Source organism: Hyperolius riggenbachi, chromosome 2 (genome assembly GCF_040937935.1).
Source record: "Hyperolius riggenbachi isolate aHypRig1 chromosome 2, aHypRig1.pri, whole genome shotgun sequence".
NCBI classification, from domain to species: Eukaryota; Metazoa; Chordata; class Amphibia; order Anura; family Hyperoliidae; genus Hyperolius; species Hyperolius riggenbachi.
The window spans coordinates 92,280,987-92,308,945 of record NC_090647.1 but is presented as its reverse complement, the minus strand read 5'-3'; the positions used below and the strand labels follow the sequence as shown (position 1 = coordinate 92,308,945).

The following is a 27,959-nucleotide window of genomic DNA, read 5'->3' as shown; positions in this document are numbered from 1 at the left end:
AGCATCTGCAAATTTTGATGACAGGTGGTCTATTAGGGGCCGAATTTTGTGGAATCGGTCATGAGCTGATCAGCTGTTCTGGCGCCCGTGCTCCGGCTCCCTTGTCGCTGCCCGACTCTCGCCCCGAGCTAGCCCCTCCAGCCACCGCCACGAGGTACAGCTGATTCTCTCAGCCCCGGCACCCTTCGCTGCCTGACTCTTGCCCCGAGCCAGCCCCTCCAGCCTCCGCCATGAGGTACAGTGACCCACAGGATCCCATGGTGCAGCTTCAACTCTGCTGCCGGGGCAACAGGACGCCGCCGAAGAATGTAGCTGCCCTGCAACGATCTGAGGACCCGGAGTCTGCCTAAGCCAGGCCCTGCTCCCCACCACCGAGCCTGCAGTGATCGCCAGCACAGTGCAGCGCTGGAATCCCCTCTGCCATCGTCCACCAGGCCACTCAGACCAGCCTACACAGCAGCTCTGGATCCCTGCGAGCTCTGGAAGGCCTTGTTCTCCTCCATCAGACCTGCTCCCAGGAGTACCGGGGCCCCTCTGCCTGCAACCACCAGCAAATGGATTATGGTCATGACCACCTTATATAGGGCAGCAAGCAAGGGCTTGCTTTGCTTTGCTTAGCGGACTGTTTGTTGGACTGTACCCAGGGGGGTTCACCCTGCAGCCTTAAAAGGTCTCTGCCTCTCTCCTCCTGCATTGGTTCTCTCTCTTTCTTCCTCATTCTCACTTTAGCTATCCCTTCTCTCTCATTTTCTCTATCCACTTTTTTCTTCTCCTTCTCTCTTTCTCTCTCTCTTTCTCTATCCACTTTTTTCAGGACACACTGCGGGGCATCTGGAACTGCTGCAGAGCGAGCGCCGCCAGTAGATGTGGCTGCTCCCCTCACACAGCACTCCAGACTTCCCCACGCGTCCTTCAGTATAGTTATGTGCTGTATGTATATATAGGTATATGCTTACTTTGTTCCATACTGTACCCGATTGTATGTGTTGTAGGATTGCATGTATGTGTTTGTACCATCACCGACCCTGTATGAGCCAAAAATAATTCCGGGTACAACCCCCGTTGTACTTGGCGAAATAAACAATTCTGATAAGCAGGGTGGTCTCTTAGATGACAGGTTGTATTGGCTCTGAAGTGCAGGAAGCGCAGGATGTTCTCAAATCGTGACCTGGACATGGCAGCAGAGAACATGGGCATGTGATGTATTGGGTGTGTAGACCAATAAGACTGCAATACATTCTTTTTGACCAGACCCATGTTAAGGAGAAGGCCCAAAAAAATGTTAAGTTTGGAAACTTGGAGTGGTTTCCACCGAAAAGGCTGTGCATGGTAGCTTCTCGGATTGGCGGTTGCATATTGTGTGGCATAACGGTTGGTCTCAGCCACAATTAAACCATAGAGATCCACGATGCAGAACAGATGAAAAAAGTCTAGGGCCAATCCTAGATTATCTGTCTCCACCTGGACTCCAGACTGGGCAGTGAAAGGGGGCAGTACGGGTGCGACGGAACCAGGGGATTGCCAACTGGGATTTGCCAGCACCTCTGGGAGACTATGGGCAGTACGAGCCCGTTTTGCTGGTGGCTGCGACTCGGGTCTTAATGCACGTGCCACTGAACCAATTTCTACTACCATGCTGGTGCTCGCCACTTCACCAGGGTCTACGGTAGTACTGGTGCTAGGTCCAGGAGATGCTACGCTGCTGGTGCATGCCTCACCAAGAAAACTCGGATCAGCGCTAGCAGCACTCTGCTGCTCTTGAGTCTGATCCTGCGGTCCAGTGTCATGAGGTGTGGTACGCCTGGCTCTAGCCGGAACCTCAACCTCGTCATTGCTATTGGTCAGAGAGCCACTGCTGTTCACCGGTTTGTATTCCAACCTGGATGATTCGTCGGATGAGGCTTCCCAATCGCACTCGCCCCACTGGGCCTAAATCTCGGCGGCCTCTTCAGCGGAATACCCCTTTTTTGCCATTTTGGACTGCTAAATTTAGGGGTTATTCCTCTGAGACTACCCAGGAAAAAGAGCACCTACCTAGCAAAAGGGAATACTTGTGAAGTAGAAAGCTGTGGTCACTGAGTTTTGATAAAAAAAAAAAATCAAATCTGATCTTTACAGCGCCGCAGTTATTGTACAGTGTTTTTTGCAGTGATCAGAAAAAAAAAATTCTGTCACTGCGGTGGGGCGGGTGAGGGTTTGGCCGGGTGATCAGAAGCCCGCAGGGGGCAGATTAGGGCCTGATCTGATGGGTAGGAGTGCTAGGAGGTGACAGGTGGTGACAGGAGGTGATTGATGGGTGTCTCGGGGTGATTAGAGGGGAGCATAGATGCGATGAATGCACTGGGGAGGTGATCGGAAGGGGGTCTGAGGGGGATCTGAGGGTTTGGCCGAGTGATCAAGAGCCCACACGGGGCAAATTAGAACCTGATCTGATGGGTAGGTGTGCTAGGGGGTGACAGGTGGTGACAGGAGATGATTGATGGGTGATCAGTGGGTAATTAGAGGGGAGAACAGATGTAATAATGTACTGGGGAGGTGATCAGTGGGGGTCAGAGGGCGATCTGAGGGTGTGGGCGGGTTATTGGGTGCCCGCAAGGAGCAGATTAGGGTCTGATCTGATGGGTAGCAGTGACAGGTGGTGACAGGGGGTGATTGATGGGTAATTCATGGGTGATCAGTGGGTGATTAGAGGGGAGAACAGATGTAAACAATGCACTTGGGAGGTGATCTGAGGGCGGGTAATCTGAGGGTGTGGGGACGGGTGATCAGGTGCCCGCAAGAAGCAGGTTAGGGTCTGATCTGATGGGTGGCAGTGACAGGTGGTGATTAATGGGTGATTGACAGGTGATCAGTGGGTGATTACAATGGAGAATAGATGTATACAGTACAAAGGAAGGGGGGTTCTGGGGTGGATCTGAGGGTGTGGGGGGGTGATCAGGAGCCGCCAGTTTAGGACCTAATCTAAAATATAGCGTTGACAGATAGTGACAGGGGGTGATTGATGGGTGATTAGGGGAGTGATTGGGTGCAAACAGTGGTCTGAGGAGGTGATCAGGAGGGGTCTGAGGGGTGCTGTGGGCAATCAGGGGGGCAGGGGGGGCAGGATCATTGTGCTTGTGTGTTTACATGCACAGCTGCCTCCTCCCCTGGTGGTCCCTCGATCACTGGGACGACCAGGGGAGGAGGCAGCCTGTATAATACACTTTGTATACATTACAAAGTGTATTATACGCTTTCTATACGGCAGATCGGGGGTTAACAACCCGCGGGCGCTGCTAATTGGCCGGCGAGTTGACGTCGCAGGTGGGCAGAGCCTAATGCCGGCTGATGCATGCGCATCCCTGCTCACGATCCCCGGCTGATCAGTACCCCAGGTGCCGCTGCCGATCGGCGTTACGCAGTCCTGGGGGTGCCACTTTGCAGCCGCCAATTGGTAGTGGGCGGTCGGCAAGTGGTTAAGGATGAAGTTTGTGCTTTTCTCAGTGTTTCTGTACCCGACAACGTAAAGCCCTCTGTCTTCCCTCTCCTACTGGAAATAGTAACTGTTGCAAATATATAGAAGAATAGTGATGGCAAATGAGATGCCAATATAATTTTAGCTTCCATGCAGATTTAACCCGATCGATATGCTGTCATAATGACATCACAGCTCCGTGCACTGGCCAAAAGCCAATTTAGTTTGCTCCTGACCCCCTGATCAGTGTGAGCCATTCATAATGATCATTGAAGTGTGACATAATGTAATTAGTACAAATCGATCGAAATCGGCTGCAAATCGATTGATAGATTTGATAGAACCTATTTTGATCGATTGATCGATTGATCGATGGCTGAAATCGACAAGTGTATGGGCTCCTTAAGTGTGCTAAAGGCTCATATACATGTCCCAACAATCTGCCCAACTATCTTCTAAACTTGGACTGTTGGAAGATAAGTTGGGTGTGTGTACGGCTGGTAAACAACAAGACCATCAACTGATAACAGGTTTTTTGCCAGATCTAACCGGACATGGGCGTAACAATCACCCCTGCAACCCGCCCCATCACAGGGGGGCCCAGAAGCTTTGGGGGCCCTCCTCCTCTTTCTCCCCAATCACAAGTGCAGCCAATTAGCATAAAAACCTCCCCGTTCGCAAAACCCGTGTGCATTTTTTCATGCTTCCAGACACTGCTTCACAGCTGAACACTCTCTGCTGCCAATCACGTGACCAATCACGTGACCTGCATGGGGTTCGGGCAGGACCAAGGGGGCCTCATGCTATCATTTTTGCAAGGGGGCCCTATTAAGTCTAGTTACGTCCCTGCAACCGATGGATTCATCTGCCCAACTATCATGCAGGTTGGAATGTGTGCACAAGTCTTTTGAACAACGTTGTTGTTTTTGAATGCAGACATGCTGTGCAGTTTGTCATGTAGCTGGCACGCATAGTATTTCAATGAGTTGGTTGTTTAGTTGGTTGGCATGTGTATACATACTTGTTAGGTGCGGTTGGTCATGTTGTGTAGTTGGTTATGCATTATGTTGGATGTGTATATGAGCCTTTGGGCTTGACGAGCCATCAGAATTTCACTGCGGGTCGCCTTTAGTGAAGACACTGGCAGGGTGTGAATGGGTTTCCTGCTGTTTGATCAGGCATGCTTGGCTCTTCTAGCGTAAACAGTAATAAATAAAATGCAACATATAAAAGTTGGTGGTTTTTATCTGCTGGAGCTCACCTACACTCACTGTTTATGCCTGACAGCGCACACGTTTTAAGACAAGACTTTAAGATCGTCGATTAAAACTAATATTGTGCACAGTACAATCCAATGAATGTATGGCTGGCTGGATCTCTAACTGTTGCATAACACAAACACTAAAACGCCCTGAGTGGATGTTTCCTATTGAATAACTGAAATAATTATGTATGCCTGAAAAGTCCAATTATGGCAAACTCTTTCGAATAACAGTATCTTTGATATCAACGAAAGCGCTGCCCTCATTAAGCCCCTAAACTGTACAGGGAAAGTTGCCAAGCTGCGTTTTAATTATGTCTGGTGAGTGAAGCAGATGCACTGATGCCAGTTACTATATTTATCATCCTGCTATGGAGAGTCCTACTCTGTGTGTTATACGCAGTGACAACAAGTGGTTGTGCAGAGTGGCGTAGTGCACACATACCTTGAGATGCTTAACCTTTTCACTTTCTTCTTAGTTTTGCTTTTGTTGTTGGTCTCTGTAAAATGTAAACGTCATTAAAGTTGGTTTTAGATCATGTCAAACTCTGGCCAACAGGCCAGATTAGCCATCAAATTTGGCCCACACCTGGTTTCCCCAGTAGGCATTATGTTTGGGCCACTCTAGACCACCAGGGAAGCTATAATGGAGGTGAAGCCCTTAATCACCAGGGAAGCCATATGGGGGAGGGAGGTCAGAAAGCACTAGACACCAGAGACCTGTATAGGAGAGGGAGGGGGGTCAGTAACCACCAGGGAAATGTAGAGGGGAGGGAGGAGGGGCACCAGACAACAGGGATCTGTATAGGGGAGGAGGACCTTTAGACACCAGGGAACTGTATAGGGGAGTAAGGGGGCCACTAGACTCCAGTGAACTGTATAGGAGAGAGAGGACCACTAGACACCAGGGACTGTATAGGGGAGGGAGGAATTGGACACTAGGGAATTGTATAGAGGAGGGCCACTAGACACCAGGGAGCTGTGTAGGGGAGGGAGGGGGCCACTAGACAAAGAGGTTGGCCCGTGACTTGGTTCCAGTGTTCAATTGTGGTCCACTTTGTATTTGAGTTCGACACCTCTGTTTTAGATCCTAATAACAGTTTGTTGTGCTGCAGCTATTTTAATAAATGCTTGAGATCTACTCAGCTGAAAAGAGGAAGGAAAGGTCATTTTACAGTAATGCTAAAATAGTAACACAACTCATTTGTTTTCAAAAGATGTCTTTATTTAAAAAAATAAATTGTTGCCTACTATGCATCTATTTAATACAGAAAATACATTGTGGACTGTTCTGGTTACCCTGTGTGATGCCATTATCTGCTCCAAAACTTTTAGTTTTTTTTAGATTATGATCACTGTACCATAATCCTTCTGGGCAGTAATTGACACTGTCCCTTCCTACAAGACTTAGAATGTCCCCCCACGTCCACATACTGTTCCTTGGTGATTATTGATCAGGACACAATACATGAAGCACAGCTCATGCCCCACCATCCATGGAGCACAGTCCATGCCACACAATCCATGGAGCACAGTCCATGCAACAAAATCCATGGAGCACAGTCCATACCACACAATCCATGGAGCACAGTCCATGCCACACAATCCATGGAGCACAGTCCATGCCACACAATCCATGGAGCACAGTCCATGCCACACAATCCATGGAGCACAGTCCATGCCACACAATCCATGGAGCACATTCCATGCCACACAATCCATGGAGCACAGTCCATACCACACAATCCATGGAGCACAGTCCATGCCACACAATCCATGGAGCACAGTCCATGCCACACAATCCATGGAGCACAGTCCATGCCACACAATCCATGGAGCACAGTCCATGCCACACAATCTATGGAGCACAGTCCATGCCACACTATCTATGGAGCACAGTCCATGCCACATCATCCATGGAGCACAGTCCATGCCACACAATCCATGGAGCACAGTCCATGCCACACAATCCATGGAGCACAGTCCATGCCACACAATCCATGGAGCACAGTCCATGCAACACAATCCATGGAGCACAGTCCATGCCACACAATCCATGGAGCACAGTCCATGCCACACAATCCATGGAGCACAGTCCATGCCACACAATCCATGGAGCACAGTCCATGCAACAAAATCCATGGAGCACAGTCCATACCACACAATCCATGGAGCACAGTCCATGCCACACAATCCATGGAGCACAGTCCATGCCACACAATCCATGGAGCACAGTCCATGCCACACAATCCATGGAGCACAGTCCATGCCACACAATCTATGGAGCACAGTCCATGCCACACTATCTATGGAGCACAGTCCATGCCACATCATCCATGGAGCACAGTCCATGCCACACAATCCATGGAGCACAGTCCATGCCACACAATCCATGGAGCACAGTCCATGCTACACAATCCATGGAGCACAGTCCATGCCACACAATCCATGGAGCACAGTCCATGCCACACAATCCATGGAGCACAGTCCATGCCACACAATCCATGGAGCACAGTCCATGCCACACAATCCATGGAGCACAGTCCATGCAACAAAATCCATGGAGCACAGTCCATACCACACAATCCATGGAGCACAGTCCATGCCACACAATCCATGGAGCACAGTCCATGCCACACAATCCATGGAGCACAGTCCATGCCACACAATCCATGGAGCACAGTCCATGCCACACAATCCATGGAGCACATTCCATGCCACACAATCCATGGAGCACAGTCCATACCACACAATCCATAGAGCACAGTCCATGCCACATCATCCATGGAGCACAGTCCATACCACACAATCCATGGAGCACAGTCCATGCCACACAGTCCATGGAGCACAGTCCATGCCACACAATCCATGGAGCACAGTCCATGCCACACAATCCATGGAGCACAGTCCATGCCACACAATCCATGGAGCACAGTCCATGCCACACAATCCATGGAGCACAGTCCGTGCCACACAATCTATGGAGCACAGTCCATGCCACACTATCTATGGAGCACAGTCCATGCCACATCATCCATGGAGCACAGTCCATGCCACATAATTCATGGAGCACAGTCCATGCCACACAATCCATGGAGCACAGTCCATGCCACACAATCCATGGAGCACAGTCCATGCCACACAATCTATGGAGCACAGTCCATGCCACACTATCTATGGAGCACAGTCCATGCCACATCATCCATGGAGCACAGTCCATGCCACACTATCTATGGAGCACAGTCCATGCCACACAATCCATGGAGCGCAGTCCATGCCACACAATCCATGGAGCACAGTCCATGCCACACAATCCATGGAGCACAGTCCATGCCACACAATCCATGAAGCACAGTCCATACCACACTATCTATGGAGCACAGTCCATGCCACATCATCCATGGAGCACAGTCCATGCCACACAATCCATGGAGCACAGTCCATGCCACACAATCCATGGAGCACAGTCCATGCCACACAATCCATGGAGCACAGGCCATGGAGCACATTCCATGCAACAAAATTAATGGAGCACATTCCATGCAACAAAATCCATGGAGCACAGTCCATGCAACAAAATCCATGGAGCACAGTCCATACCACACAATCCATGGAGCACAGTCCATGCCGCACAATCCATGGAGCACAGACCATATCACATCATCCATGGAGCACAGCCCACACCACACTATCCATGGAGCACAGCCCACACCACACTATCCATGGAGCACAGACCATATCACATTATCCATGGAGCACAGACCATATCACATCATCCATGGAGCACAGTCCATACCACACTATCCATGGAGCACAGACCATACCACATCATCCATGGAGCACAGCCCATATCACATCATCCATGGAGCACAGCCCATACCACATCATCCATGGAGCACAGCCCATACCACATCATCCATGGAGCACAGACCATATCACATTATCCATGGCGCACAGTCCATGCCACTCAATCCATGGAGCACAGCCCATACCACACAATCCATGGAGCACAGTCCATGCCACACAATCCATGGAGCACAGTCCATACCACATCATCCATGGAGCACAGTCCATACCACACAATCCATGGAGCACAGTCCATGCCACACAATCCATGGAGCACAGTCCATGCCACACAATCCATGGAGCACAGTCCATACCACATCATCCATGGAGCACAGTCCATACCACATCATCTATGGAGCACAGATCATATCACTTCATCCATGGAACACAGCCCACACCACACTATCCATGGAGCACAGCCCATATCACATTATCCATGAAACACAGCCCATATCACATTATCCATGGAGCACAGTCCATGCCACACAATCCATGGAGCACAGTCCATACCACATCATCCATGGAGCACAGATCATATCACATCATCCATGGAGCACAGTCCATACCACACAATCCATGGAGCACAGTCCATGCCACACAATCCATGGAGCACAGTCCATGCCACACAATCCATGGAGCACAGTCCATACCACATCATCCATGGAGCACAGATCATATTACTTCATCCATGGAACACAGCCCACACCACACTATCCATGGAGCACAGCCCATATCACATTATCCATGAAACACAGCCCATATCACATTATCCATGGAGCACAGTCCATACCACACTATCCATGGAGTACAGTCCATATCACATTATCCATGGAGCACAGGCTATATTGTATCATCTGTGAAGTACAGCCCACACCACACCATCCATGGAGCACAGGCTATATTGTATCATCTATGGAGCACCAGTCATGTTTCACAGAACTGTGCAAAACAAAACACATCATCCATGAAACAACAATATTATTTGCTATTGTATTTGGATACCAGAAAATACATGTTCAGTTATATTTAATGACATTTACCATGCTGTAACTCCGCCCATGAACAAGCTGTATTGTATTTTATGACTGCACAGTAATTGGAGGAGTAGAAGGAAAATCTTCTGTGACATTGGATTCCTCAGTGACATCCTGCAGCACTTGCATTACTGAGGCACAGATGTGTTCCTTTACAGCTATCTGTGGAGTATTTCTACCTCCATAAGAACTGCATGTACTCTCCAATGCTACAAGGGCTTCAGAGGCCAAGGCATTAAACTGCCGTCTATGTAAATAACGACTAATGAGCTGGCGCAGAGGCTTTCCAGCAAAAGCACTGAGCCAAAAAAGGATTGCTCGCGTTGGCCCTGCTAACTATTGTTAATGTGTTTAGTCAAAACTCAAGGTCTCTGTTAAACGTGTGTTTACACTGGAGAGGCAGTGCTTAGTCTTGCATTTACGTCTCCTACTGTATGTTACAGAAGTATTCCTGCAAACAGAAGTGTGGCTTGTGTGTTCTCACACTCCTCATACAAAATCAAATTATTGAAAGCATTTTGTAGAGAAAGAATTACTATACATTAACTACCTAAAGACCGCCATTGGGCGTGACCGCGGTGGCAGCCCCAGGATTTTGCAGGAGATCGCAAGCATCTCCACTCCGCCTTCAGTCTCCCAGCGGCGATCGTCGCTCGGAGACAGTTAGAAGGCGAAACCGCCGTCTATTAGCATAGTACAGAGCTGCGATCTGCAGCAGAGCTGTACTGGGGACAGCCGTGTGACATGGCTGTATCCCTGGGACACAGGAGAGCGATCGGCTCTCATAGGCCGAAGCCTGAGGAGAGGAAGGGAGTTAGGGAAAAAAAATCAGGGCTGTGGAGTCGGTACAAAAATCTTCCGAATCCGACTCCTCAGTTTCTGAAACCACGACTCCGACTCCGTACCCAAAATTGCTCAGACTCCGACTCCTCGACTCCGACTCCTTAGTCTAATACTTAACAGGGCTGTGGATTTTGTACAAAAATCATACGACTCCGACTCCTCAGTTTCTGAAACCACGACTCCAACTCCGGGTGCCCAAAATTACCCCGACTCCAACTCCGACTCCACAGCCCTGAAAAAAATAAAAAAATAAATAGGTAAATTTAATATATATATAAAAAAAAACAAAAAAAAACAAATATTTATTTAAAAAAAAAAAACACTGGGGGAGCGATCATTGCCCACCAACAGAGAGCTCTGTTGGTGGGGATAAAAGGGGGGGGAATCACTTGTGTGCTGAGTTGTGTGGCCCTGCTGCGAGGCCTTAAAGCTGCAGTGGGTCATTTAGCAAAAATTAGCCTGGTCTTCAAGTGGATAATATAAGGTGGCGTTTTCTGCAGTGCTTTACAAATATCATGTCGCTAAATTAAATATACTTGTACCCACCTGATTTTCTAATCATTGTGGTCAGTGGGAGCCATGCTAGTCTGTCTCCCCCTACAATTCTTACACTACGCTGCATGTTGTAAGAAGAGCTCATTCTGTTTAACATGACAGATTATATATGGTCAGAAAATGGGGCTCACCAACATCACGCCGCACGCACCTGTCTCTCTCGCCATTCATGCCACTCTCCCGTTGCTGAGGCTCACGTCGCTCTGCTGTTAGTGTGACAGCAGAGCTCTGTGAGCCGGTCATGAGCTGATTTAATTGGCTCTTGACTCTGTGAACACTGTGAGCCAATCACAGTGATCACAGGGTCAGGAGACACTTAAATCGGCTCATGACTGGATCACAGAGCTCTGCTGTCATACCGATAGCAAAGCAAGTGGGCTGCAGCAGTGGGAGAGGGGAACAATCGGCATGAGCATGCAGCACAGAGATTTATATGACGCCCTGGCAGGGATAACAGGTCCCAAACAGAGCGTAGGTCTCAATTAGCAATGTCCGGGAGCGGTTAAAGCAAACCAGAGGTGAAATAAAACACAGATACTTACCTAAGAAGAGGAAAGTCTTTGGATAGTCCAGAGGTCTCACGTACTCCTCAACACCACCACCGCTTGCCAGTACCTTCTTTTAGTTCACGACCGCACACCCCTTCTTGCAATAGCATGGCTGTATTGCACTTGTACAAGTGCAGCAGCACAAAGTCTTTCGTGAATGAGCTGCTTTGGCTTACTGCGCAGGCACAGTCACTGCCATGATCTTACACGCCGGGGAGAATGGCCACAAGAACATATCCGGCTGATTTGTCTGATATGTTCAGGGGGTCAATGCGCGGCAACCGTGGGGATGAGGAGGAGATGGGAAGCCACTGGACTATCTGCTTTTTATTTCAGCTTGGGTATCCCTGTTGTGAAAGAAGTGTGGAGGCTGCCATATATATTTCCTTTTAAACAATAGAGTAACCAAGCAGCTTGGGGTGACCCAAACCACTGGGAATGTATATGGGGATAAAAGAGACTGAAAAGCCCTCCTACTAATAAGCAATGCTTGGTGAAAATTGCAGTCTTAAAACAGAAGGAAACTTGCAATAATTCAGCTATAAGTGAACATTTGTGGTTACCCACAATGCACCACTACTGAATATGCAAATTACCTCTTTTCGCCCCTGTAAGCCAGGCTAGCATCCAGAACTGCTGGTGTATAGCAAGCCTATAGCTAAACAGGCTGTCTACATGTGAGGTTGATGTGGCTGTGTAATATTTATAGCTATTGGCTTGCTATACACCAGCGGTCCTGGATGCTTGCCTGGCTTACAGGGGCAAAAATAAGTAATTTGCATATTCAGTAGTGGTGCATTGTGGGTAACCACAAATGTTCACTTATAGCTGAATTATTGCAAGTTTCCTTCTGTTTTAAGAAGGCAAATTTCACCAAGCTTTTAAACAATGCAATTGCTGGCTGTCCTGGTGATCTTTCTGGGTGCAGTGGCATTTGAAAGACAGAGCTGAAACCAGCATGTGGTTAGTGTGGTAAAAGATCAGTCAGAGCACCTGATCTGCATCCTAAATTGGTGGCTTGACATATTGGAGGTAGAGGATCAGTATGATAACCAGGCAATCACCCTTGTTTTAAATGGAAATACGTGTGGTATCCTTATCCTTCTCAATGCATTGTCTCTCAATGCAGTGTCTCTCAATGCAGTGTCTCTGTTCCTCAGCGGGGTCACCTGATGGAAATAGTGAGAGAAATGGCGGATGTGTTTTTTTTTTCAACCAAACTGTAACTATGAATGAATGCACGCTTAGCAATGGTGCTGAGCATAATCAGATTTATTGGAATGATGTAATATAACATTTTTCAGCATAAACCCTTTATCACCAGTTTTTCATAGTTTACTTAGATGGTTCTGTTACTTCGTTTGTACCAAGTTAATTAAAAAGATTAAGTGGTGGAAGTTAGGCATAGTTGTTTTATTTTATTTTCATAAATAATTTATAGTAACATTTTGTGAGCTTACAGTTATCCTGCCCTTTCCATTGCAACAATAGGCTGCTATACATAGAATATGCTTCCTATGAACTGCATACGTGCTTCTGTGTCAGGTGTCAGCAGTAGTCATCATCATTAACCACCCTGGCGTTCTGATTAAATCGCCAGGGTGGCTGCGGGAGGGTTTTTTTTAAATGAAAAAAAAACTATTTCATGCAGCCAACTGAAAGTTGGCTGCATGAAAGCCCACTAGAGGGCGCTCCGGAGGCGATCTTCCGATCGCCTCCGGCGGCAAGAAATAACACGGAAGGCCGCAATGAGCGGCCCCCCGTGTTTCGCTTCCCTCGTCGCCATGGCGACGAGCGGAGTGACGTCATGGACGTCAGCCGACGTCCTGACGTCAGCCGCCTCCGATCCAGCCCTTAGCTCTGGCCGGAACTGTTTGTTCCGGCTACGCTGGGCTCGGGCGGCTGGGGGGACCCTCTTTCGCCGCTGCACGCGGCGGATCGCCGCGCTGCAGCGGCGATCAGGCAGCACACGCGGCTGGCAAAGTGCCGGCTGCGTGTGCTGCTTTTTATTTGGTGGAAATCGGCCCAGCAGGGCCTGAGCGGCAGCCTCTGGCGGTGTTGGACGAGCTGAGCTCGTCCAGACCGCTCAGCAGGTTAAAGGGAACCTAAACTGAGAAGGATATGGGTTTTCCTTTTAAAATAATCCCAGTTGCCTGACTCTCCTACTGATCCTGTCTCTAATATTTTTAGCCACAGCCCCTGAACAAGCATGCAGATCAGGTGCTCTGACTGAAGTCAGACTGGATTAGCTGCATGCTTGTTTCAGATGTATGATTCAGCCACTATTGCAGCCAAAGAGATCAGTAGGTCTGCCAGGCAACTGGTATTGTTTAAAAGGAAACATCCATATCCCTTTAACACTGGCCTGCTGCGTGGAACTCACCACTAGGAGAATGCTTAGGAGAATTCATAGAGAAGCATGTGATCAGTTTGATCAGCTGATAGATTTGTAAGCCTCTGATTTGCTGTGATGACTTTCTGGTTTAATGCATGATTATGACCAGCAAATCAGAGCCTTACAAATCTATCAGCTGATATTTGATGCCAACTTTATTTCAATCAATGTGTTAATTTGAAATAGTTAAATATAATTAAAAAAATGTATTTTTATACTAATCCTAAAAATGCACAGAACAAGTTATTAAAAAAAAGAAAACTCCTTAGACCTGTTTCTTCTCAGTTGCAGACTTTGCCCATGTATGGCCAGTGTACTGTATGCTGAGTCCTCATTTTATCTGGCAGCATATTCCAGCGCGCAGAACATTTTTCTTGGTATCTGTAGATGTATTTTTCTATCCAGCCATAATGACTTTACTGTACCAAATGGTGTTTATAGTGTTCTCCTATGAATGCCCAGGCAACGCATTAATTTTACATCCTTTATTTTTAGAACTCGAAGCAAAAGAAGCATGCGAGTGGCTCCGGGCGGCTGGATTTCCTCAGTACGCACAGCTCTATGAAGGTAACAGCTCCTTGTGATGAAACTGCCTTGTATTCTCGCCATGACATCACTGTGCTTCATTCCACCTCACACCTGGGGAGGCCTGGCTTTATGAGCTTCAAAACCGTAATTACAGCAGCCGCTAAAAACATAGGAAGTCTCCCAACAGCAGATCCCATTCATTAGGACCACCCAGTCCTTCGTACAGTAGTAATGGTGTGTTCTCAGGAATAATATTTATATAATAATCAGGATAATAAAGGTTCCCCCCAAAACTATGTCTGCTTGGTTGTTGTGAGTAGCGGACCACCCCGGCAGAGAACTGGTTAATGGATTATGTGCGGGACAGACTACAAAGGCACCTCAGTTCCTTCTGTTCTGACACGCATGGAGAAGGATTCAAAGTTAGGACTATTATTACTAGTAGTGATAGTGGGGGACTCAAAGCGTTTGAGGTGCAGCCACTAGGGTGTGCTCAGTAGGCAGTAGCAGTGTTAGGGAGTCTTGCCCAAGGTCTCCTCACTGAATAGGTGCTGGCTTACTGAACAGGAAGAGCTGAGATTTGGACCCTGGTCTCCTGTGTCAGAGGCAGAGCCCTTAACCCTATCCAGCCACTGGTGGTAATAGAAAATGTTGTCATAGTGTTCATAATACATGTAGAAAGCTAAAATCAATGTTCCATACATTATAATCATTGAGGTTATAGCATTTAACGAATCCATGTTATTGTATTGACTAACCAGCAAGCTCATGGTGAACTAGAACTCACTGGAGTGTGTAAGGGGCTACAATGGTCCTAAAAGCCCCCTTACTAAAATGCACGGAAAACAAAAGTTTGCTTTCTTAAAACAGAAAGAATTTGCGATAATTCAGGTTGGAGTGAGCTCCGAGACGTCCCCCAGTGCATCACTAACAAGCTGACACATCATTGCATTCCAGCGGATCTGGAGGTGTGTTTAGCGTCTAAGGGTAGAATGGTTAATTTGCATATTTCAGCAGTTATGCACTGGGAGACATCTTGGAGCTCACTCCAACCTGAATTATAGCATATTCGTTCTGTTTTTAAAAAAGCAAACTTTTGGTTTCCATATTATTGTATTATGATGTTTTTGTTGTCTTGCGTGTATGTTCAGCAGTGGTTTCCCGGTACTGTGACACCAGGGCGTGGGATATTGGGCAGATGATGTAATTCCCACCATGACCTTTACTCCCTAACTAGCGTCACAATACATTCATCTCTGTCCTTTCTCAGTCATAACCCTCCCTACTCTTCTGTGCTTAACACTAGTTTAAAAGACAACTTTAACAAGAGGGATAAAGAGGCTGCCATATTTATTTCCTTTTACGAGATACCAGTTTACTGGCTGTCTTGCTGATCCTCTGCCTCTAATACCTTTAGCCATAGACCCTGATCAAGCATGCAGCATAACAGGTGTTTCTGACATTATTGTCAGATCTGACAAGATTAGCTGCATGCTTGTTTCAGGTGTGTGATTCAAACACTACTGCAGCCAAACAGATCAGCAGGACTGCCATGCAACTAGTATTGTTTAAAAGGAAATAAATATGTCAGCCTCTATATCCCTCTCGTTAAAGTTGTCCTTTACAGGAAACCTGAAACTAAGGGAAAGAAAAAAGTATACATACCTGTGGCTTCCTCTTGCCCCCTTCATGCTGGCCGGTCCCTAGCCATCTTCCTAGGCCACCTGGATCCTCTGCTAGGCAGCCCAGTAATCCAGTCAGTCGGGGAATACTACTATGCCCAACCAATCAGGATGAAGGGAGCTAGAGGAAGCCCCAGGTATGTATACATTTTTTCTTTTACTTCTCTCAGGTACACTTTAAAGGGAACCTGAAGTGAGAGGCATACAAAGGCTGCCATCTTCATTTTATAATAAACAATGCCAGTTACCTGACTTCTGTGCTGATGCTTTGCCTCTAATACAATAAGTCAGTAGTCCAGAATAAGCATGCCGATCAGACTCTAGTCTGGATCTACTGGCTGCATGCTTGTTGCTGGTGCGTGTCTCAAAAATAACTAAAGTCAAAAGCTCGAAATCACTTCTTTGTAAGGAAATCTCTGCCCATTACAAACATAATTCTCCTTCAGTTGAGCCTTTAACCACATCTTATGCCTAACCAGGGCCGGCCCTAGACTTTTTGCCGCCTGAGGCAAACTTAGAAAAAATTGCTGCCCCCCCCCCCCCCAAGCCGTGGAGGGGTAGCAGGCAGGAAGGGGGTATTGGGCCTAGCGGTGGGGAGTCACTTCCACTTACAATACAGTGGACGGCGTTGCAGGAAGTGACGTCAGTGGAGCGCAAGCTGGAACCGGAAGAGGTGAGTGATCCCCGCCCTTACTATCGGCTGCTACGTAACTATTTAAAGCTGGCGGTGGAGCGCAGATCGGGGGACCCAGGCGAGGGAGGGGGAGTCCGACCCTCCTTCCCACCGCTAGGCCCAATACCCCCTTCCTGCCCGCTACCCCTCCAGCTCGGCGGCCAACCCCCCCACCCACGGACAGGCGGTTGCCGCCCCCCTAGAAGTCCCGCTTGAGGCAAAAGTTTCACCCCGCCTCATGAGCCCTGTGTCTAACCTTATGCCTTTCTCTGAATATTACCTAACTTTAAGCTCAAACTTTAAGTTACATGTACACTATCCTGTACTAATTAAAGCCTACACTTTAAAAGTTAAAGTAAGTTACTTACCTCGATTCCATTGTTGGGGGCGTGGCCGAAATCTCATGGCGTGAGGACGCACTGTTCAGGAGCTCCCGTCCAAAGGATCCTTAAACATATCCTATCGGGTCATAATACTCACCCCCACTGATCCAGTACCAGGCCCCCCCCCCCCCAAATGTATTAGACGAAGGCTTATTGAATATATTCACGAGGCTGCGCTCCCATCCATGTACAAGCGCAGGTGCCAATATGGCATTCGCTTGTGCAGCACCACAGAGCACAGAGCTGCTTGTACATGGCTTTCTCCTCCTGCACAAGCGGCTCCATGCTTCTTCATGGGCCGAAGTTGTGCCTGCGCAGTGTGGCCCTGCTTGTGCATGGATGGAAGTGCAGCCGCGAAGAAGAAGAGCTAATTGACACTACCGGTTGCAAGACAAATGATAATATTGACTTGTAACTAAGTAATTGCTTTGCAAACAAAGCAGAGAAAGTTTGTTGCTTCCCCTGGATACAGCAGATTTTCTTCATTCTTTACGCAGCTCAGTACACAATCTGCTAATTTGGGTACCTCAATGCAATGTTATCAGTTAGTTTCTGAGTGAAGTAGAGGTTTGAGTATTAACCCTTCCGGTAGCTTCAAAAACATTTATATCTTTTTTGCTGTTAGTTTTATGCTGTGTTTAATGCTTTAGGCCATAAATGAAACTTAGCTTAGCCTATCCCGAATGCTGTTCCCTCTCTCCCCCACACATACTTTATATGCCTTATGCTGTTATTATTTATGTGAAGCCTTTCTGTTCATTCAAGCACGCATGTGAAAATGATGAAAGGACTGGTATCTTAAAAATGAAAATGTACGGTGTTTTGATAGCACCTAAGCAGTAATTTTTAGTGCATTTTTTAAATGCTTTAATTACTTACTAAAATTAATATACGGTATTGCCTTCTCCCTATCTGTAAGCCTGGTGTCAGCAACAGAACACACTTATTTGGAGATAATGGTCCGCACCACATCCAAGTATAAATCAGCTTTATTGAAGATCCATAAAATGCTGTGTAGCAGCTACAGCCCGCTGTTTCGGGTTACGTGCCCTTTTACAAGCCGCTCAGCAAAAGTGCTGTGCGGCTTGTGCAGAGCGGCTTGTAAAATGGCCTGTAACCCGAAACAGCGGGCTGTAGCTGCTACACAGCATTTTATGGATCGTCAATAAAGCTGATTTATACTTGGATGTGGTGCGGACCATTATCTCCAAACAAGACGGTTCTTCACCCTGTTGGTACAAGGGGTTGGTTCCCACACACCCACAGAGGATTGCCCAGGTGCTGTTCCATCTCTCTTATGCAATGGAACATACTAATACGGCTGTAGGGGAGCATCAGCAGTTGTCACACGCTGCTCTCTCTACATCTTCCCCAGCATCACATGGATCATCCCCGCAACTTTCCCTAGAGGTATGTGTAAGGATGCTGTAGGAGTTCCTGTCACGCTGACAGGTGACTTCACCACAGCTCGTGGATGCTCGTGTTGGCATTCTGAAGCTGGGGCTTTTGTGTCTCATACCTATTGGCAGTACTTACTTAGCACATGTGCTCTGAACGACGACAGGAGCTCTTGCAGTGTCCCTGACTGCACCTTCAGCCAGGGTTGCCAAATCATCCTGACACATCTAAGTTATGCAGGTTCTTATGCTGCTTATTATTATGTTATTTTTATTATTTAGTATTTCTATAGCGCAGCGCTGTACAGAGTATATTGTCTCGCCACTTACCTGTCCCTCAGAGGGGCTCACAATCTAATCCCTCCCATAGTCATATGTTTATGTACAGTATGTATAGTGTAGTTTATGTATTGTAGTCTAGGGCCTATTTTCAGAGGGGAAGCCAATCTAAGGGACATTATGGCGAAAAACTGTAAAATGTAAAATATGTGCAAATATATACAAATAAGAAGTACATTTTTCTCCTATGTTGCTGTCACTTACAGTAGGTAGTAGAAATCTGACAGAAGTGACAGGTTTTGAACTAGTCCATCTCTTCATAGGGTTCTCAGCATGGCTTTTATTCTTTATAAAGATATTCACTAAACACGGATTTAAACAATGATGGTGGCCAGCTTTCTGCATGCTACAAAGTTTTTTGGCAGTTGGACAGAGCAACTGTCATTCACTAATGCTACGTACACACATGCGACAACGATCGTTCGTTGAGGACGACGAACGAACTTTTAATTGACGAAAGAACGACCGAAGTAAAGTTAGTTGTAAAAAGTGTGTAACGATCACATCGTTAGAACGAACGTTACACCACGTAAAAGCACTTAATGCGCCTGCGCATAAAATTGTAAAGTTCCTTGGAGAAAAAGTGAAATGCGCATGTCCAGCCTAGTACGAACGATCGTTTCCAACGATGTACCACTTTTGCTAACGATCGTCGGTGGTAAAAATCCGCCAAGACAGAACTTTGTTTTGTAGCGATTTGCATCGTTCGTCGTTTGCCTTAATAGTCGTTGGTTCGTTTTTTGTAACGATCGTCGTTGGTAAAGATCGGGGAACGATCGTTACAAACGACTATAGTCGCATGTGTGTACGCACCTCAAGTGTTTTTGAAAATAAATAAATCCCTGAGAATCCCCTACGAAGAGATGGACTAGTCCAAAACCTGTCGCTTCTGTCAGATATCTACTACCTACTGTAAGTGCAGCAACATAGGAGAAAAGTAATTTATGGCTCATTTTACTCTGCAAAAAACATACTTCTTATTTGTATATATTTGCACATATTTAAAATTTTTCTCCAAAGTGCCCCTTTAACTTTTCTGTAGGTTTTTGCGATGCAGGAGGAAACCGGCGGGGGGAATCTTGCAAACTCTGTGCAGATAGAGCCTTGGCTGGGATTCTAATCAGGGACCCAGTGCTGCAAGGCAAGATCTAATCACTACCCCACCGTGCACATAAACTTCATCTAACTAGCCCCAAGAGCTGTATAATGCATATATGTCAGTTATTACAGGTCAGTAATTAAAGGGATGAGTTAGCAACACTGCCTTCAGCTCAAGCTACGGGTTGACCCATGTGACACTGGGCGATATTTTGAGATAGCCGCTCTCTGGCAACCTGCTGATGATCCCCTACAGCCATACAGGACAACTGTATTGAGAAGAATATGGAAGCTGCCATCTTGATTTCCTTTCAAGCAATACCAGTTGCCTGGATATCCTGCTGATCCTCTGCCTTTAGTGCTTTTAGCTATAGACCCTGAACAAGCATACAGCAGATCAGATGTTTCTGACATTATTGTCAGATCTGACAAGATTAGCTGCATGCTTGTTTCTGGTGTTGTTCAAACACTTTTCTGCAGCCAAATAGATCAGCAGCACTGCCATGCAACTGGTATTGTTTAAAAGGAAATAAACATGGCAGCCTCCATATTCTTCTCCCTACAGTAGTCCTTTAAGATAGCAGTCCTATATGTTCAAAGTATTTGGTAAAACTGTCAGTTATTTATGTGATTCAACACACAAACCTGATTTCTCAAATACTTCACCAAACATTCCCTCAAAAAGGGTTAAAACTTAACATTTAATCAAAAATATAAAAAATCCTATTAGGTTTCTGTCATATAGTTACTTAGTTCATAAGTTGATATGGTAGTCCAGTATAATTGGAGAAAAAAATGTTTTATGTGACCATACTTTCTTCTTGTTAACGATTAATAGCACTTGTACTGTGATACATTGGTTGCTGGTGTTAGTATTGTGAGGTCGTTGGTTACCCACTTGTAGGCTGAGGGACTCTCCGTTTTATGCAGAAAGTGGAAAATCCCTTCGGTTGGCAGAGGCAGTCAGAGCTTTCAGTAATGTTTATGGTAGCTATTTTCAGCTCAGAAGAAATCTGACAGATTTCCTGGCCAGTGTGATGAAGTTATATGCTCAGGTCACTGGTATGTCACAACACTCTGTGTTTCCAGCCTGTCAGTTTGCAGCATAACGATTGGAAGCCCTAGCTTAAAAGACAGTTGATATGAGACAAATGTGGAAGGTGCTGACAAATTCTGATTGCCTGACTGTGGTGCTGATCCTCTCCTCTTATACCTTCTGGGCCTCGTTTATTAACATGACCCATAGTGACACACCAGGAATTCACTATGGGATGTAATTGTGTTACTGTGGCCCTGGCAATCCCCAAAGTGTATACCAGCTGAAAGCTACTAATGCTACTGTCCTTGCTTGACATGCAGGTATGTTTCCTAAATTGAAAATGTTTATAACACATTACTTGAAGTGCAAGTTAATATTATACTAATGGGTATTTACTGTACTTTTTTTTTAATAAAAAAAAATAAACAAAAATCAAACAGCATGGGTCGGGGGAACCATGCTGTTTTTTGTTTATTTTATTTTATTTTTTTAATTTTTAAGAGAGGTGGGGGGGGAGGGGGGGCATCCACCCCGGCTAACTTTCTAACTTCTATCCACTATACAGGTTGGTTGTCCAGGAAGGCCGTCCTGGGGAACCCATGTGTATTTTAAAATTAGGAGCTTGTTAATTGGCTGGGGGTTTACCTTACAAAAGTAAAGTTGACAACCCCCCCCCCCCCCCCCCCAAATAGGTGGGTTTATAATATATAGGGGGTTGTGTATCTGAAAACCCAATTATTAATGTTGAGGCACCCGGATGTTCAAATCACTCAAAATGTGTTTGATTGGAGATTTTGGTGCTACATTCAGGAACATAGGGAAGGGCACCGGAGTCTAAAAACAGTACTGCACAAAATCGATCCCTTTCTCAACCGAGAGCAGATCGCACATGTCGAAAATTATAGATTGACCCATCAATCTGATGGGGAAATTGCATTGTGTGTACCAGGCCTAGGGTCTGTCATCAGACAAATATGTTCATACGCAAACTAAAGTCCAAGGCTGGCAGCATGGAGAGCATGATCAAAGACAGTCTGGCTTGATGACAGGAAGTTGCATACAGGAAGTTACAGGAACATAGGGAATGGCGCCGGAGTCTGAGAACAGGCAATGTGAGCACCTGTGTTACTCTGACACTGAGGTAAAATCTTTCATTCTTTTCCAGATTCTCAGTTTCCAATCGATATTGCATCAGTCAAACGGGACCATGATTTTCTTGATAGAGACCATGTAGAACCACTTTGCAGGTAATCGATATCTACCGTTTTTCTAATGCTCTATTTTCTGCAATTTTTATTTTAAGGATAATGTATTTGTTTTTAGGTGTTATTTTTGTGTTTAGTATGGAAATGTTCACGAACACAATTCTTTTTAATTGAGCGGATATGAAAAATGACTTGTACTTATACCATATTTACTATTTGAAGGCTACACCAAACATTTGTTGTCACATTGCAAAATACTATTTTACGGCCTTGGTTCCAAGACATTTAGATCACCTCAAACTACCCCCCAATTCATACAAACACCTATTTTCTATTGTATACTTCTTTCCCTTAGTTTTGTCTGTGTTTTGTATGTAGTAAAATAATAGCCATAACTTTAATACGTCTTTCTGATTTTCCTACGGTAGTCAGGTGTAGTTCTGTGTGTTTCTTCATATTTTTTTTAGGGGAAAAGGTGTAAATTTATGTTAATTCTGTAGGATACAGGGGGTGCAAAGAATATGAAATGAGTAAAGACTTTTTCTGCATTCACAATAATAGATATAGGTCCCACACAATTAACTTTTTCTCCCAAGTTTTCTCCCTGGAGACAATTTTTCATCTTCTATTTAAAATAACTTTTCAACACTTTGCAATTAACAAAGTACCAACATTAGGGCAGCACGGTGGCGTAGTGGTTAGCGCTCTCGCCTTGCAAGCGCTGGGTCCCCGGTTCAAATCCCAGCCAGGTCAACATCTGCAAGGAGTTTGTATGTTCTCCCCGTGTCTGTGTGGGATTCCTCCGGGTACTCTGGTTTCCTCCCACATCCCCAAAAAACATACAGATAGGTTAATTGGCTTCCCCCAAAATTGGCCCTAGACTATGATACATACACTACATGCTACCTACACTAGATATATGACCATAGTAGAGATTAGATTGTGAGCCCCTCTGAGGGACAGTTAGTGACAAGACAATATACTCTGTACAGCGCTGCGGAAGATGTTGGCCCTATATATAAAATACTAAATAATAATAATTAGAGGAAACAGTACTATCAAAATTATTTTAAATATTTTTTTTTTTTGCTTGCTGGGGATTTAAAAGGTGTTTTAATTAACATGGTGTGAAAATATCACCTAGGAGAAAATTCAGGTGAAAAAGTTAATTGCATATGGGCCATAGTCTCTGCACCCTCTAGTGGCTGGAAGAAGCAAATAATGCGGGTGATAATCAGGACAAGTTTAGGTGACATGAGTGGGTGTTCACACTTAATAAAGGAAAGCTTGGTGTAATTGCCTTCTTAAAACAGAAGGAAATTTGCAATAATTCAGTTGTAAATGAACATTTGTGGTTACCCACAATGCACTACTACTAAATTTGCAAATTATCCCTTTTCGCCCTTGTTAAGCCAAGCAAGCATCCAGAACCGCTGGTATATAGCAAGCCTATAGCTTTAAGTTTTACACAGCCATATCAAACCCACATGTAGACAGCCTGTTTCGGACTTTTGGTCCTCATCAGTACATGGCAGGGATTGATAAGGCTGTATGAACACACATTCCTAGTAGTTTGGGTCACCCTGAGTTGCTTAATAAAGGAAGACGGGCTAGTTAAAACACATTATGGAGGCTGCAATCTTGACTAGCCTCTAGTTTCCTTACTGAGCATGTTGCTGTAGCGCTTTCTAATTGTCCCTCGTGAAATGAATATCCGGATAAGGATGGTAGTTTGGTAATCTCAGAACCCCTTATCTGTGCATTTGATGCGGATGAGTGATCTACAGTACATATTATACCAGGATATTCAATGCATGTTTCATATACCAAGGCTGGGCACAAGAATTAATAATTGTAGCTCCCGTCCCAGGCTTCCTACGCAGTAATCTTTTTTTTCAGGGGTCTCAAAGACCTCTGTTTACCTCTAAACTTTCCTGCACGAGTAAGCAGCATGCCAGGCCTGTACTGATGTATATTTTCTAGTTTTCAATTCACACATTTTTATTAAAATGTTGGAAGACCAAGAAAGCTCTGGTGTGATTCCTGGTGGTAGTAAATGCCTCCAAGTACAGTATATAAATTGAGATAGAGAGACCAGGAGCCTAATGGTGCAGTATTTTATGTTCAAGTTGGTATATTGAATGGTAAAATATTATACTCTTAAGAGTGATTTGCAACACTTGCAACCACCGTTAGAGCCTACGGGAAAATAACCGTTCCCGCTCAGTATTCCAGGTCTGCTTCGCAGGTGCTGGTCAGTTGCACTCCTTGTATTTTATTGGGTACACAAGGTTTACAATGTGAGACCCCGAGGGGTTATAGCTATTCTAAAAACACTGTTGGAGGCACAATATATATGTATGTATACCGTATATTCCGGCGTATAAGACGACTGGGCGTATAAGACGACCTCCCAACTTTTAAAATATAGAGTTTGGGATATACTCGCCGTATATCCCAAATAAAAATTTGGCATATCCCAAATAAAAATTAAAAGAAAACATTATATACTGTTGCTAAACAGATACTGGTGCTGTACTGTATGTGGTACCCAGTATATAACAGTATTGCCCTGTGCCCATAAAATACGCTTCTTTCATTCGTCTGGCCCTCTCTTGTATCCTGTTTACCTCCTTCTCTGCCTCTCAGATCTCACACATGTGCGCCTGCGCCGCTTCACTACAGTCCTCAGCAGTGAGATCTGAGAGGCGGTAACAGGATAGGGCGTATCACCCGGCATCAATGACACCCGGCGTATAAGACGACCCCTGACTTTTAAGAAGATTTTCAAGGGTTAAAAAGTAGTCTTATCCGCCAGAATATACAGTATTTTTTTTATTCATGCGCACAAATGCATTTCATCGTTGCTGGCCCGCTTGCTCAGGTCATTACCAAAGTGCCTTGGTAGCACATAACAGGAATGTGAGTGCTTCTATACTTAAAGGCGCTTATGTTGTCTTATGTGCATTAATAAAATGTATACTTATCTTTGTGGTTTGTCCTTGAAGGAGATAAAATCTATTTACTCCTAATGTATATACATACCTTATATTAGATATACAGGGCCAAGAAGGATTTTTTTTTTTTTTAATGTATTGGGTTTGAGATGACTGTGTGACGGGTACTTTAAAGCCCTACTCCAGGATATCATTTTACTTAGCAGCTACAACCACTCCTTCTGTCAGCAGGGAAGGGGGTAAGGGATGGGATTGGCTCATGACCTATGCCCCAATCAGAAATGACTGCGAGCAGCCAGGCAACTGCATTGACGTAACCATCTTTCGGAAGCTGACGAGCTCCAGGAGAACACAAGAACTAGCGTACAGTGACTAACTTGTTCTGTTTTCTACCTTAAACATTCATTATGGCCAATGCAGTGGCATTATCTTCCTGCTAATTCTAGTCATTGTCAGCACTCAGCATAATTGATGGCTTTACTTTTACATTGATTAAATTCACACATCCACCCAATCTCTTGATATGTCAGCAGGAAAGAGGTAATCTCAGACAATGGTGACCTCATATTGCTGCTGCATAGACTGAAGAGTCTGCAATTAATCAGATAAAGGATGGTTTGATTGGATTTCACTAGAATATGTTTTCTTATTCCCTGCGTGTACATTTTATCAGGCTCAGCAGGAAGCTCTAACTGCTAGATCACTCTTGCTTGTTCTAGAAAGAGCTGTGCTTCTGTATATGGGGTGGTATAGTACCTGTGCACTGAGTAGACCTGGCAGTGGAGTGGCTGTATTATACTTACCTGTCTCGCCCACGCTGTCCTCTTCTTCCCCCTGCTCCTTAAAGGGAATGTCCATGTCAAGCAAAATAAAAAAAATGAGTTTCACTTACCTTGGGCTTCTACCAGCCCCATGCATCCATCCTGTGCCCTCGTAGTCACTCACTGCTGCTCAAGTCCCCCGCTGGCAGCTTGCCGACCTCGGAGGCAGCTAAACAGTAATTCTCATGAAGGAGTCCACACACAGACTTGAGGAGAGACCAACGTGAAGTTTTATTGTCCTGTCACAAACATGTGCAAAAATAGTCTGACCTGCATAGGCCGACGATCATTTCGGGGCCACCCAGGGTCCCCTTTATCAAGGAAGTTAGCAGAAAAGACACATACACGGTACATGTGTCTTTTCTGCTAACTGCCTTGATAAAGGGGACCCTGGGTGGCCCCGAAACGATTGTCGGCCTATGCAGGTCAGACTATTTTTGCACATGTTTGTGATGGGACAATAAAAAATTATGTTGGTTGCTCCTCAAGTCTGTGTGCGGACTCCTTCATGAGAATTACCAAACGAGGGGTGGGCGCTATATGACATGTATGTCATACAGTGGTGTAACTAAGGAGCGTGGGGCCCTAGTGCGAGTTTTATATGGGGCCGCAAGCACTCTATTTAAATGGAGCCCAAAAATCTATCAGGAACAGCTGTGATATCAGAGAGGTGTATTTAGAGTAAGGTAACTGTTTGTTAAGGATTACCACTGTGCAATGCAGATATATAGGTGATCATCACCTGCGTGGCACCAATGAAAAGCTAATAAGACGAATGAAGGAGGGCCTCTAGTGGGCCCCTGTAGTCCAGGGGCCCTGCTGCGGTCACATCCTCTGCATCCCCTATAGCTACGCCACTGATGTCATACTGTGGTCTCATCAGTTAAAACAGGGGTTCCTAACCACCGGTCCGCGGCCCAATACCGGGCCGCAGGACATGTTGTGGCGGGCCGCGGTCCACTGCCTCACTGTAGTGCAGCCACGGCTCTAGCTAACTTTACTGGCAGCCGCGTCTGTTTGCTGTGCAGTTTGCAGTGATCGCACTACCCAGAAGCCTTCAGTCTCGCCCGCTCCATCACTGCACTTGGCCCACCTCCTATATTGCTCAATTAGCTAAGCTTTGCCAGAGGAGAGGAAGTACAATGAGGCTGCGGGAATCGCTGATGGTGAGTGTGCTATGCCTGCTCTCCCCGCCGCTTCACCTATGCTGCCTGGCTATTTATACTGGAGGAACCTACCTAGCTAACCTACACTTGGGGCAACTATACTGATTACCTATGTTGGAGGCACCTACCTAGCTAACCTATACTGGGGCAACTATACGAGCTACCTACACTGGAGACACCTACCTAGCTATCCTATACTGGGACAACTATGCTGGCTACCTATACTGGGGGCAACTGTACTTAGATACCCTATACATGGGGTACCTATACCTGGCTACCTACCTACCCATACACTCCAAATGGGGGGGAGTTGCAGCAAACCCCAGCCCCTGCCACCCCTTATTGTGTCTCTGATAGTGGTCCCCGGCAGAAAAAAGTTGGGGACCCCTGAGTTAAAGAGACACTGAAGCGAAACAAAAAATATGATATAGTTAATTGGTTGTGTACTATGAATAATTACTAGAAAATTAGCAGCAAAGAAAATATTCTCATATTTTTATTTTCAGGTATATAGTGTTTTTTCTAACATTGCATCATTCTACAATATGTGCAGATTACACAACACTCAGCATTCAAAATGATTCTTTCAGAGCAGTCTGTGAACTAATGACCTCTCCTCTGGCAGAGAAAAAGTAAATCGTTTGATAACAGTTGAGATAATAAAAGTCAGATAACATCCCTCTTCACGACTAACTTAGTCGGAGAGCTTAATGGCTTTTTTGCATAGAGATAACA

General features: G+C 45.7%; 1 protein-coding gene across 4 annotated transcripts in view; it reads left to right on the top strand.

Annotated features, from left to right (window-relative positions):
- The window catches only part of STARD13 (StAR related lipid transfer domain containing 13), a 390,032-nt gene that overhangs the window by 321,374 nt on the left and 40,699 nt on the right, over window positions 1-27,959 (top strand). For all 4 annotated transcript variants that reach the window (XM_068267055.1, XM_068267058.1, XM_068267057.1 and 1 more), the window contains 2 exons: window positions 14,432-14,503; window positions 22,241-22,322. In XM_068267055.1, the coding sequence (XP_068123156.1) occupies window positions 14,432-14,503; window positions 22,241-22,322 (154 nt within the window). The remainder of the gene's footprint in view (window positions 1-14,431; window positions 14,504-22,240; window positions 22,323-27,959) is intronic.